This window comes from Gekko japonicus, unplaced genomic scaffold, assembly GCF_001447785.1.
Source record: "Gekko japonicus isolate JY-2015 unplaced genomic scaffold, Gekko_japonicus_V1.1 scaffold1037, whole genome shotgun sequence".
NCBI lineage: Eukaryota > Metazoa > Chordata > Lepidosauria > Squamata > Gekkonidae > Gekko > Gekko japonicus.
Genome location: NW_015171534.1, coordinates 118,799 through 132,065, shown reverse-complemented (window position 1 = coordinate 132,065; position 13,267 = coordinate 118,799). Strand labels below are relative to the sequence as shown.

Here is a 13,267-nt window from a genome sequence, read left to right as displayed (position 1 = left end):
TGTTTCCCTTCCCCACCGAAGCGGCGCCTATTTATCTACTTGCCATTTTCTGGCTTTCGAACAGGTTGGCAGGAGTACATAACAGGAATGCAAAATAAACAACCGCTGAAGAGAGGGGGGGGCAAACTCTTAAAGGTATAGGTAAAGGTTCCCTTGCTCGAAAGCCAGTCGAATCCGACTCTAGGGTTGCGGTGCTTATCTCCGTTTCAAAGCCGAAGAGCCAGCGTTGTCCGAAGACGTTTCCGTGGTCATGTGGCCGGCATGACTAGACACCAAGGCGCACAGAATGCTGTTACCTTCCCACCGAAGGGGTACGTATTTATCTACTTGCAATTTCTTGCTTTCGAACTGCTAGGTTGGCAGGAGCTGGAACTAGAGATGGGAGCTCACTCCGTCATGCGGCACCCGGGTCTCAAACTGCTGAACTACCGACCTTCCACAGCCTGCAGTTCAGCGTCTTAACCACTTGAGCCACCGCAGCTCCTAGGAGTACATAAAGGTAAAGGTTCCCTTGCTCGAAAGCCAGTCGAATCCGACTCTAGGGTTGCGGTGCTCATCTCCGTTTCAAAGCCGAAGAGCCAGCGCTGTCCGAAGACGTTTCCGTGGTCATGTGGCCGGCATGACTAAACACCAAGGCGCACGGAACGCTGTTACCTTCCCACCGGAGTGGTCCCTATTTATCTACTTGCAATTTCTTGCTTTCGAAACAGGAATGCAAGGCCGCCGAACTCTTAGGGTAGCACAAAAACCAAATGGTTCACTTTTGCAGCCACACCTTCACTTGGCGGGCGCGCGCCCCTGGGACCCTTAGCGGCCGTTCGATAGGGGCGCGCACGAGCACTGGAGGCACGAGCGTCGCTCTAGGCTTCTCTTTCGCACGGGAAGACGACGGAGGGAGGAGGAGGAGGAGGAGGGGGGCGGACCTCGTTCGAACTCTAGACCGGAAGTGCCTGTCAGGACCGAGAGGGCGAGGTCGTTGTCGTCTCTATGGTTCCCCTTTCCGGGCGGTAAAGGCAAGGTTTGGCGGCGCCACACAGCCGAAGCGTGGAAGGGTCTGTTTCTTGTCGCGCGGGTGGGGAGCCAATTTTCCTCTGGTGCCGCCATGTCTGTCAGCGAGATGTTCATCACTCTGCAGGGGGTGCTGACCGCCGACCAGGATATTCGCGAGGTGAGATTAGGGAGGGTCAGTGGGGTATGTGTGTGGGGGGGTCTCTCTCTATAGGGGGCGCCGTCTTCTCTCTCCACCGTGGGTCCCCCGGGAGCCGGAGCAGTCCTCTCAGACCCTTCGCAAAGTCCCACGTCTGATCCTGGGGCATCACGGGTCTCCTGCTGGGGCTTTTGTGAGGGTTTCCCCGCGCTCGAAAGGCGGTCGAGTCCCGACTCTAGGGCTGCGGTGCTCCTCTCCGTTTCCAAGCCGAAGAGCCAGCGCTGTCCGAAGACGGTTTACGTGGCCGGCGTGGCTAGACGCCCGAGGCGCACGGAGCGCTGTTTACCTTGTAAAGTAAAGGTAAAGGTTCCCTTGCTCGAAAGCCAGTCGAGTCCGACTCTAGGGTTGCGGTGCTCATCTCCCGTTTCCAAGCCGAAGAGCCAGCGCTGTCCAAAGACGTTTCCGTGGTCATGTGGCCGGCATGACTAAACACCAAGGTGCACAGAACGCTGTTACCTTCCCACCGAAGTGGTCCCTATTTATCTACTTGCAATTTCTTGCTTTCAAACTGCTAGGTTGGCAGGAGCTGGAACTAGAGACGGGAGCTCACTCCGTCATGCAGCACACTCGGGTCTCGAACTGCTGAACTACCGACCTTCCACAGCCTGCAGTTCAGCGTCTTAACCACTTGAGCCACCTTGTACCTTGCACTATATTGAAGAGGGTAGGCACGCGGGGTGGGGTGGGGAGGCATTAGGAAAGCTCTTCCTGTGGAAATCTCTCCTTTTCAGCAGCTAAGTTAAAGGTAGATCATTCCAGGTGAGCAGCTATGTTAGTTGCAACAAAATAAACAAGGAGTCTAGAGACCACCTGGAAAGCTGCTAAATTCTGCTCCCAAGCAATTAAATTGCGTTCTATGTATACTTCCCAACTTAATGTGGAAGAAAGTAGCTGATTGTATTTTATATTTTTATGTAGTTAGATTAGAAACTGCTGCATTTTGTATTAGTTTTAATTCCTTTGTACACTCTTATATTTGTATACCTTAATTTTTATATTTTACCAGGCTATGGTCATTCTTTTTCTTGTCTTCTGGTCATGGACTACTGTAAATAAAGAAGAAGAAGAGATTGGATTTATACCCCGCCCTTCACTCGGAGTCTCAGAGCGGCTTACAAACTCCTTTCCCTTCCCCTCCCCACAACAGACCCCCTGTGAGGTGGGTGGGGCTGAGAGAGAGCTCTGACACAAACTGCTCTTTTTCAAGGATAGCTGTGCCAGAGCTTGTGACTGACCCAAGGTCACATCAGCAGGTGCAAGTGGAGGTGTGGGGAATCAAACCCGGTTCTCCCAGATTAGAGTCCGCACACTTGACCACTACACAAGTAAAGTAAGAAGGAGTCCAGTTGGACCTTAAAGACTTGTCAGAATTTACTGCTGCGTGAGCTTGTGTGAGTGAAAACGGCACACACTGTTAGATCTTCTATTATCGTTACGCAATAGTAATCATTCACAACTGTATTACATTTTCCACGCAGGGGAATCGATTTGTGAATGTCTGCTATAATATCTAACGATGTGTGGATGCCGTCTTAGTCTCTAAGGTGACGCTGGATGCCTGTATGATTAAAGGGAGAGGAAGCCCAGCCTCCTTTTGTTTTGTTTTTTTGTTTCCTGCTCTTTGCCTTTTTCCTGAAAAACCAGGAGGTTGGATTAAAATGTGACCGATTGTTTCATTGATCTGTGTAGTATCTCCTTGCTCTCACAGATATGAAATTGAATCCAATTTTTTCGGGGTCAGTTCATGTATTGCCTGGAGACGAGCCTGGTTTTACTGCTAGTACCTGGGAACAATGCACCCTCTAAGCTGTGGAGTCTTGTGAGCACAAATTCTACTTTGTGAGCTACTGGCATTAAAGTTGTGAGCGAGCAGTTTGGCTCCTGCATAAATCAGTTTGCTCTGGAGCCATGTCTTCCTGAGAGAAGACAAAAATGTGTGAGCCAGAAGCTAAAAAAAACCCTGTGAGCTAGCTCACACTCACTCAGCTTAGAGGGAACACTGCCTGGGAGCTGCAGCTAATCACAGCTACTTGAGTGTATGAGGTATGCCAGGCTATAGGATATTTACTTGTTAATAATCTATATTCGGTGGGAAGGTAACAGGGCCTTGGTGTTTAGTCATGCCGGCCACATGACCACGGAAATGTCTTCGGACAGCGCTGGCTCTTCAGCTTTGAAACGGAGATGATCACCACAACCGTAGAGTCGGATTCGACTGGCTTTCGAGCAAGGGAACCTTTACCTTTTCTAATCTATATGTTTGCATGCATACACCCATATGTTTCATGTTCATGTTATACACATGAACACATGAAGCTGCCTTATACCAGGTTAGACTATCGATCCACCAGGGTCAGTATTGTCTACTCAGACTTGGCAGCCAGAGTCTTAGGTAGAGGTCTTTCACATCATCTATTACACAACCTTTTTTTAACTGAAGGTGCCAGGAATTGAACCTGGGACTTTCCGCATGTCAAGGAGAGGCTCATCCATTGAGCCATAGCCCCTCCCCAGTGTACATGTAGCTAACATTAGGTGTACATTTGAAACATGGCAGTGTGTGAAATGGCCCTTGAATTCAAGTGCAATACGTGACCAGCTTGCAGATGCTATTTCCAAGCTGACCCTCTGTGCCAAAATAGTGGCATCTTATAGAAGAAGAGATTGGATTTATACCCCGCCCTTCACTACCCAAAGGTGTCTCAGAGCGGCTTACAGACTCCTTTCCCTCCCCCTCCCCACAACAGACATCCTATGAGGTAGGTGGGGCTGAGAGAGCTCTGACAGAAACTGCTCCTTTTCAAGAACAGCTGTGCCAGAACTATGGCTTGCCCAAGGTCATCCAGCCAGGTGCAAGTGGAGGAGTGGGGAATCAAACCCGGTTCTCCCAGATTAGAGTCCACGCACTTAGGCACTACACCAAACTGGAGTTGTAGTAATTGCTTCCAGAGGAATAATTCTATAGAATCCCAAATATGGTGGTATTGTGTTATAGATCTTGTATGGTTGGCGTGTGCATATATTTTCCTTACTAACGTTTCTACATAGCCTTTCTGCCACTGCATTCATGGTGGTTTATGGTTTTAAAAAATGGTCTGCACTGTAGTACACACAACACAAAAGGGTAAAGGGACCGGGCAGAAAAGGGAAAGGATGGAGAGCAAGCTTAAGTACCAGTTCTTAAGATCATTTATGTAATGATTACACAGTGACCAGGCCAAATGTCCACTGCAGGCCTGGATCCAAAGTAGGTGAACAGAGTGAGAGAATCATGGAAAGTAGATAAGAAAACCAGAATGAAACCATGGACAGTATCATCTTTCCTTTATAGGATAAGCAGGACACATTGACTTTGTGTATATATGAAGTGGATGAATTTTTGTGAGATGTGAAAATGATATGGATTGTGAAACCTTTGAATTGTTTTGCCTTTGACAAAATGCCAAGTTAAACGGACCCACAGGTTAGCAGAATCATCAGACGGAACGTATGCTGTTTATCCTTTAAAGGAAAGATCGTACTATCTTCGGAGTATAGCAAAACATTACTCACATCTCAGCAATTGTTATACTCACACTGGAGTCTTCAGGAGACAAAGGATTTTTCAACTGCACAGGACACTTTGAAATTGACGAGAATCGTTTTTCAACTGGATTAGAGACTTTCTGAAAAATTAAAAAAAACATTGCAGTGCACTATATAAAGGATTTATGATGTAAATTTCTTCTTGATTGCCGTTTCTTATTGATGGATGTTGCATGTTAATATATGTATAAAGAATTCTCAGTAATTTCTTCACAGCTCTGTTCTGGTTTTCTTATTGATCCAAAGTAGGTTGATGAAGGGCCCCCCTCATTTCTCGTCATAATGCAGCCTGGTGAAATGGTTGCAGATGCAAGTGATGCCAGTTGTTGTTGTTTCATCTTGTATGTCCTGTTTTGTTCCTCTTTACAGGAGATCAGGAAAGTTGTTCAAACTATGGAGCAGACAGCTCGGGAAATTCTGACGGTGCTACAGGGGGTCCACCAAGGTTCTGGGTTCCAGGACAGTAAGTCAAGATCTGCTTGTGTCTTGTCTTCAGTATATAATCACATTGCTGAGAGTGTTATAGTCATGCATATTAATATGAGATTGATGATAAAATGCGAGGATTAATTCCCTTGAGGAATATGCACTTCATACTGTTAAGGATGTAGGCTGCTGGTCTTTGTGAACAGAAGATGTAGCACAGTGAACCAGGCTAGTGACATCTTCCATGGCTGAATACTCAACTGGCAAAAAGTATTTGACTAGCCAATCAGTTGAATATTTAGAACTGTAGCACGACGTGAGCTCTTGGCCATGAAAGCTTGACCTTGCCCTTAACAGTTTTTGCTGGCTTTCATGTCTGACGTATGTAAAACAGACTTAATACCTAGCACTTTTTTCTCTTGACTGAGAAAGCCATCACTGCTGTTTGCTTGTTTTCTGGTTTCAGTACCAAAGAAGTGTCAGAAGGCTCGAGAACATTTTGGCACAGTAAGAGCACAGCTGGCCTCTCTGAAAATGAAATTTCCTGCAGATCAGTATTACAGGTGAGTAAGCATTGGGAGACTCAACAGTTTTGTTAGTACAGTGCAGTGTGGCCACATGGTATACACTATCTGCTGCCCCCTCCCCCCTGCCATCTCTAATAATGTTTCAAAATGGAGAATGAAAGCCAGATCTTCTGGAGGAAAGAGCGATTAGTTTTTGGCAGGAGCTTGAGGTCCAAGAAACGAATGTGCGCATGCTGAATAGGTCTGATCCACGTTCATGTCGTCGTAAATCAGGTAGAGGGATCTGGGAGAGTAGAAGCATTTTGTTGCTCAGTCAGGCTGGTGTGGTTTACTGGTTCATGAGCTGGACTCCTGTGTCTGAGCAGACCTGGTTTCAAATGCCCACTCAGCCTTAAGTGTCACTGGCAGGGCTATTTTTGGGCAGGAACGCACAGGAACAGAGTTCTGGCTGGCTCCTGAGTTGGCCACGCCCAGCAGGAACTCATTAGCATAATAGGCCACACCCAACAGCAGAAACTCATTAGGATTGGCTACATTAGGGGTGTGTGGCCTAACATGGAAAGGAGTTCCTGCTACAAAAAAGCCCTGGGTTTTGACAACAAACAAGGTAAACAGAATAACAAGCAAAAGGTGGGTGTGGCTGGATAACCACACTTCTGGTAACATGGGGGTGCGGCCTAATGTGCTGTGCTGTCAGGGGTGTGGCCTAATATGCTAATGCGTTTCTGCTGTTGGGTGTGGCCTGTTATGCTAATGAGTTCCTGCTGGGCTTTTTCTACAAAAAGAGCCCTGGACTGGGTAACCTTGAGCCAGTCACTGCTTCTCAATGTAGTTTGCAGTGGCATTGTGAAGATAAAATGGGGGATTATCTTCCCAAATCTGCCAAGTTCCTTGAGGAAAGTAGGGCATGATGATGATTAATGTCCTTGGTATAGATTCAGATGTGATTTTCTTATGTATTAAGCTTACCTACCTAATCTTACTATCTGGAAGCCTTAATTATCAAAGGTTGTCACAGCAAACTTAAACATCTGAATTTTCCATACAGATTTCATGAACATTGGAGGTTTGTACTACAGCGCTTGGTATTCTTGGCAACATTTGTTGTCTACTTGGAGACAGAGACATTAGTGACCCGGGAAGCTGTTACAGAAATACTTGGAAGTAAGTAAGCAGTTTCCCACTAAAGTGGGATAAATGTCTTCTCTTTAGAGAATTAGCCAAACTCTTGACATGGCTTGAAATTAAAAATGCAGAAAGACTCTTGCCTCATGTTTTGACTTGTTTCTTTTGTCTTGAAAAATAGTAAAGTTGGTATTGACACATGCAACGTTTTGAAGTTATAAACTGGCAAAGTTATAAACACTTACAAAAATGTGGACTGTCCACAGTAAGAACACAGATGAGCAATGTTCCCTCTAAGCCACGGAGTCTTGTGAGCCAAAATTCTGCTTTGTGAGCTCCTGGCATTAAAGTTGTGAGCGAGCGATTTAGCTACTGCATAAATTAGTTTGCCCTGGAGCCATCCTTCCTGAGCTAAGTCAACAATTTGTGAGCTGGAGGCTAAAAAACTGTGAGCTGGCTCACACTAACTCAGCTTAGAGGGAACACTGCAGATGAGTAATGACAATTTTGGGTGCAATTTGTCTAGCCAATCATACGGAACTACCATATAAGCAACACTTCTATTCATCTAGCCCAGCAATGTCTGGTCTGAATGGTAGCAAGACTGCCTGGTTCTCAGACAGAGGTCTTTTTACCCTCATTGCTTGAAACTCTGAACTGGGTGTACTGGGGATTGAACCGAAAGCCTCTCACATGCAAAGAGGGTGCTTTGCTACTCTTGCTGTATCTCCTTTAATTCAGTGCTCAGGTGAGTAAAAAGGAGAAGGCCCGACCTGAAGTAGCGCAGGAGATCCTGAGTCTTTGAAATCTTTCTGTTGAGAAAATTGTTTTCCAGGTTTGCTGTTGGTGTTGATGTCAGAGACAAATACAGATTAGTTCTTTCCCTTTGCAGTTGAAGCCGAGAGAGAGAAAGGTTTCCATCTGGACATTGAGGACTACCTCTCTGGAGTGCTGACTCTAGCTAGTGAGCTGGTAAGTGGAGAATACCGAAAAGCTTTATAACATAGTTATTGTCACCGATATAGCCAGGCTGAAAAATAACAGACTGACAGCAGTGTTTTTTCTCACCATGTTGTCATTGTGCAAAGTTAGAGGTTATGGTGCTTCATTCATTACTGATGAAGCTGCTACTTGACCTTACCCACCATAAAAAGATAGGCCTTCTGCTAGTAGTTACTAAAATAGTTGACCCTCCTTACAAACTCTGCTCTCCCTGCCCCCACTTGCCAAGGTAAGACAGTTAATGACCAGAGGCAGGGCTTTGTCAGTGGTAGCACCTTTTCTGTGGAATGCTGTTCCCCATGAGGCTTGCTTGGACCTAGTGTACTCTCTTCTAGGCACCTTACTTTTTACCCAGCTTTTTAATTAGGGGTTGATGTCTCACACTGCGTTTACAGTCTGTTGTAGCCTGTTTCATAAGACTCTGTAGAAGATTTTACGTGCTTTGCCCTGTGCTTATGCTCTAGCAGTTTTTTTTTTAAATGTTGTGTTAATAGTTTGTTAATTTTTAACTTATCTGTTCTGTGTTTTTATCAGGCAGGTTCCTGGGGAAACAAAATCCAAGGGAGCACAGTGTACAAGAACCTGCAATCAGTGTTCCCTCTAAGCTGAGTTAGTGTGAGCTAGCTCACAGTTTTTTAGCCTCCGGCACACACATTTTTGTCTCAGCTCAGGAAGGATGGCTCCAGAGCAAACTAATTTGTGCAGTAGCCAAATTGTTTGCTCACAACTTTAATGCCAGTAGCTCACAGAGTAGAATTTTTGCTCAGAGGACTCCACAGCTTAGAGGGAGCATTGCCTGCAATATAACTGAAACCACTGTGACTGAATGAAAATTAATATGCATAGAATGATAATGTTATAGCCAATTATAATTCAATTATCAACTAACTGTTTTAACAAACCTATCCTTATATATAATTGAATAGTGGGTGCCAAAGTTCTAATTCTAAAATGCACTCCCTTAGTGTATGGCTGATGGCACTGCTCCTCAGCATATATCGCCACCAATCAGAAGGCAAAGCCCGGGTCCCACCCACACCACAACTGCTGCGACAACCTGGTCTTTTGCATATGGAAGCTGATTGGACTTCACTCCATTCCACACCTCAAACTCCCCCCCCCCCCGCAAGGCAGTTGGAATGTCAGTTGCATATGGAACCTGCTGTATTCTGGTGGTGTGCAGGTCCCAGGTTCATGTTTTAAAAGCAGACTAACACTGTTTGCCCAAAGCCAGAGCACTCTCCCAGAGCCTCTTTCTAGATCCCGTTGTATTTATTTCCACAACGGGCCTTATTTCTAGTATTGTATAAATGTGTTTTAATATAACTTGTTTTTATTAATTCACATATACTTCAAAAATACTCAAGAAAGATGAACATTGCATTCCTCAAATTATTATAATGGAAAGAACAAGCCACGTCAAAGGAACAAAACTGTTACTCAAGAATACTTGCACAAAGTCAGAGTCCATGTCAAAATGACAATTGCTGATCCACGAACAGTCATATAAACAGACAGCTATATGAAAAGCTGTTCTCCAGCTCATGTGTCGGCACACTAAACTACTGTAGACTGACTTGTGATTAATGTGAATTCCAGACAGAGTTGCTCCACTTGTGATCATGTATTCTGAACAGAAGCAGCAACGTTCAATTTTCCAACAGACTTAATGTGTCTCCTAGGTTAAATCTGCATTTCTGATCTTTGTCAGAGTCAATGCCTTAAAACGTCTGAACTGGAGCTTCATACTGTGTTACCAAAAACACACCACTTCCCAATGACGAGGAGCAAATCGCTTCATATTTCGAAAGAAATGCAGATTTAACCTAGAAGACGCGTTAGTCTGTTGGAAAATTGAATGTTGCCGCTTCTACTCAGAATATATGTCTGGAATTCACATTAATCACAAGTCAGTCTCCAGCCGTGTTCCCTCTAAGCTGAGTTAGTGTGAGCTAGCTCACAGCTTTTAACCTCTGGCTCACACATTTTTGTCTTAGTTCAGGAAGAATGGCTCTGAAGCAAGCTAATTTATGCAGTAGCCAAATCATTCGCTCACAGCTTTAATGCCAGTAGCTCACAAAGTAGAATTTTTGCTCACGACTCCACAACTTAGGGGAAACATTGGTCTCCAGTAGTTTAGTGTGCCGACACATGAACTGGAGAACAGCTTTTCATATAGCTGTCTGTTTATATGACTGTTCGTGGATTGGCGATTGTTATTTTGACATGGACTCTGACCTTGTGCAAGTATTCTTGAGTAATGGTTTTGTTCCTCTGACGTGACTTGTTCTTTCCATTATAATGATTTATTTATTTATTGGTTAGACTTTTATCCCGCCCTCCCACCGAAGCGGCTCAGGGCGGCTTACAATAGTTAAAAACCAATATACAATTGATAAAATATCAAGTCAAAACAATACAATCGGTAAAATCTCAAAATACAACTATTACAGTTAAGATTAAGATTGAGGAATGCAATGTTACTCTTTCTTGACAAAGTATTTTTGACGTACCGTATATGTGCATTAATAAAAACAAGTTATATTAAAAATACACATTTATACAATATAGGTTTGTTAAAACAGTTAATTGATAATTAAATTATAATTGCCCATAACATTAGTATTTAATGTGTATTAATTTTCATTTAGTCACAGTGGTTTTAGTTATATTGGAGGTTTCATGGAGTGCCAGAAGGCAAACTTTCTAAATAAATAAAACAAAATAATAAAAATAAAAAGCCCTTAGGTTTCATCAGATGTACTTGTCTGTTTTATTCAGAAAGCTCTAAAAGTCCCGCTCTGAAAGGGACAAAACACTTAGTTCTTACTCAGAGGTGAATATTGTTCTGGACTCTGGTTGGGTTGTTTCAGTTCTGATTTGTTTCTCTACTTAGCTTGCTCCGTTCTGTGTTCTAATAGTCTAGGCTCGCAGTGAACAGTGTCACAGCCGGAGACTACTCTCGCCCCCTCCGCATCTCTGCTTTCATCAATGAGCTGGATTCTGGCTTCCGCCTCCTGAACTTGAAGAATGACTCCCTGAGGAAGCGGTATGATGGCCTCAAGTATGATGTCAAGAAGATTGAGGAGGTGGTTTATGACCTGTCGATCAGAGGGCTCAACAAGGAGGCAACAGATGGTGCTGGTGGAGAGAAATAAATCAGGGCATGTTGAACTGAATCTATGATTACCTCAGTTTTGCTGCCAATGGAGGAGCTTTAATTGAGCTCTCCAGCAGTAGCTTAGAGGAACCACAAGCTGCAAAACCACTTTTTTGCCCCCTACTGAATGTTTAGTATGTCCACATGAAAGCACTCGACTCTTCTGTGAACACCGGCCTGGTAGCCGTGTTGGCAGCATGAGTTGACCATGTTGTGAGCAACCTGTTTTGTGAACAGCAGCCATAACAGTGTACTAGCTCTGCACAAGGAGGTGTGAGAGTTGTTTGCCATTGGGCCACAGTTTCTAATCTTTCCTCCTCTGGTTGTGCTGAGGCCCGTCTTTTGGGACGTCTCCACCACTCAAGCTTTATACAGTTTAGTGTGAACTAAGATGGCGGCACTTGGCTGCAAATATCTTCTGTGGTTAAAACATGGTTGGGACACTTCCTTTCTACTCATACTAGTAATTGTGTACTGTTGTTGTATTAAAGCAAAAAAGGATAATCTGGTCAATAGCCATATCATTGGGAATTTGTTTTCAAAGAAACATTGTTTTACTGTACTCTGCATACTTTTTGTATATAGAGCTTGATTTGCATAGCTAGGAAAGACCTAGCTTTTGAGTCTTTTTACTTTCTTAGAGTCTTCTGACTCTCATAGGTTATTTCTATGCACGGCGTTAAGTATACAGCAGCCATTTAAGGAAAACAAATCCTAAAACGTCTGTTGCATGTGTTGGCGATAAGCACACACTTGTGGAGGCCACTAGCCAAATGCTCAAGTTGGGGGTATTTGTGCTCCTTTAGATTCCAGGTGACTTGTTTCATATCTCCATCATTTTGTATTGCATCTCTTAGTAAGACCTTAAGTAGCAGTAAAGAAAGTATTTGACTGGTAAGAGGCAAATTATTGCCCCCCTCTTGATCCTTAAACACATTTACTTGGGTGCAAATTCTTTGATTTCATTGTGTACAGAGGATCGCAGCCTTAGTAGTCTAGTGTCAAAGTTGTGGATGCAAACCAAACCTGACTGGTCACTTGTGTGTGTAAATCTCTTGTGTGTCAGTGCTTAATGTCCATCTTCCAAATCAGATTTACATAAGACATTTCTTCAGTGTGCAGGGTCATTTTTCATGTTGTATGCTTTGCTGGATCTCCCCCCCCCCCCAAGGTTTTCCTTTGATCCCCCCCCCCCCCCCATGTTTTCCTTTGATAAAGGTAACATCCAAAGAATAACAAAACCTTCATACTTTACAAATTAGTAGCTGTAAGTAATCTTGTTTGTAAAACTTTTTGCCTTGTTCTGGTTATTTTTTTAATGGTCACTGCGAACGTTCATGTGGGTAAATAAAGAGAATCCTGTTCTTCAGCAGTGTATGTGCTTATATAAGTCTGCCCTATTTCCTACAAGAAAACAACTGGGAGTGTTGACAAATTGCCTAGAGGGAGGAGTTGTTATAAATGCAGGGTCCTTTAGGAAGGCGAAGGCTATCTCCTCTTCCTTCTGCGGGTGCTTATGTTGGGGGAGGGGCGCCTAATTCTGTCTGGATTTTATGGGATCTAAAGTGGTGCAGCACATCGCAGTGCTGTTAATGTGCAAGTGGTGTGTATCCGTGCACATAAAATATGTGTTTCTATCTTTACAGAAATCAATCTTTTAATTTTAACATTCAACCTTTAGCATTTTGTAGACTTACTGCTGAAAGTAGTAGAGATGGGATCTATCAAAATATGTGTGTCAAATGTTACTCTAGTTGGGGCAGTTGATGGAGACAGTCAGATCTGTAAATGAGGTCCACCTCAAAGTTAATTTTCATTAAGGGAACTGTAGGTTCCAAAATCCACACATTAAAAGAACACTAACAAAGTTTATATAAATTGAGGCTGATAAAATAGTTACAGATTGTCTGTGTGGGAAGGTGAAGGGTCCCTTTGGGTGTTCTTTAGAAAGAAGCCATATTACAATTCCACAGAAATGCGGTATAGAATACAGGGAAGTGTTTCTGCTCGTGCAAGAGGTGTTTCTGCTCATGCAAGAGCTATTGTGTAAGCAGGAATATTCTGTGAAATGCAATCCCAAAGACCCTTTTTCGCTGCAGTTATTCCCAGCTTGGAAACATGTGCCCTAATATGGTAGGTGTGTTGCCCTCCCCACCTTTCTGCTCCAACAGCTGGGATTGGACACGTGGAGGTTAAAGTTCTGCTAATCATTGGATTGGGAGGAGGAGCAATGGG

At 44.0% G+C, this 13,267-nt stretch overlaps 1 protein-coding gene across 1 annotated transcript; it reads left to right on the top strand.

Moving 5' to 3' along the window:
• Positions 1-975: 975 nt before the first annotated feature.
• Positions 976-12,194, top strand: TSN (translin). Its single transcript, XM_015419602.1, has 6 exons — positions 976-1,168; positions 5,162-5,255; positions 5,685-5,781; positions 6,794-6,909; positions 7,763-7,842; positions 10,794-12,194. The coding sequence occupies exons 1-6, from the start codon at positions 1,103-1,105 to the stop codon at positions 11,028-11,030; spliced, it is 690 nt and encodes a 229-aa protein (XP_015275088.1). The 5' UTR covers positions 976-1,102; the 3' UTR covers positions 11,031-12,194.
• The last annotated feature ends 1,073 nt before the right edge of the window (positions 12,195-13,267 follow it).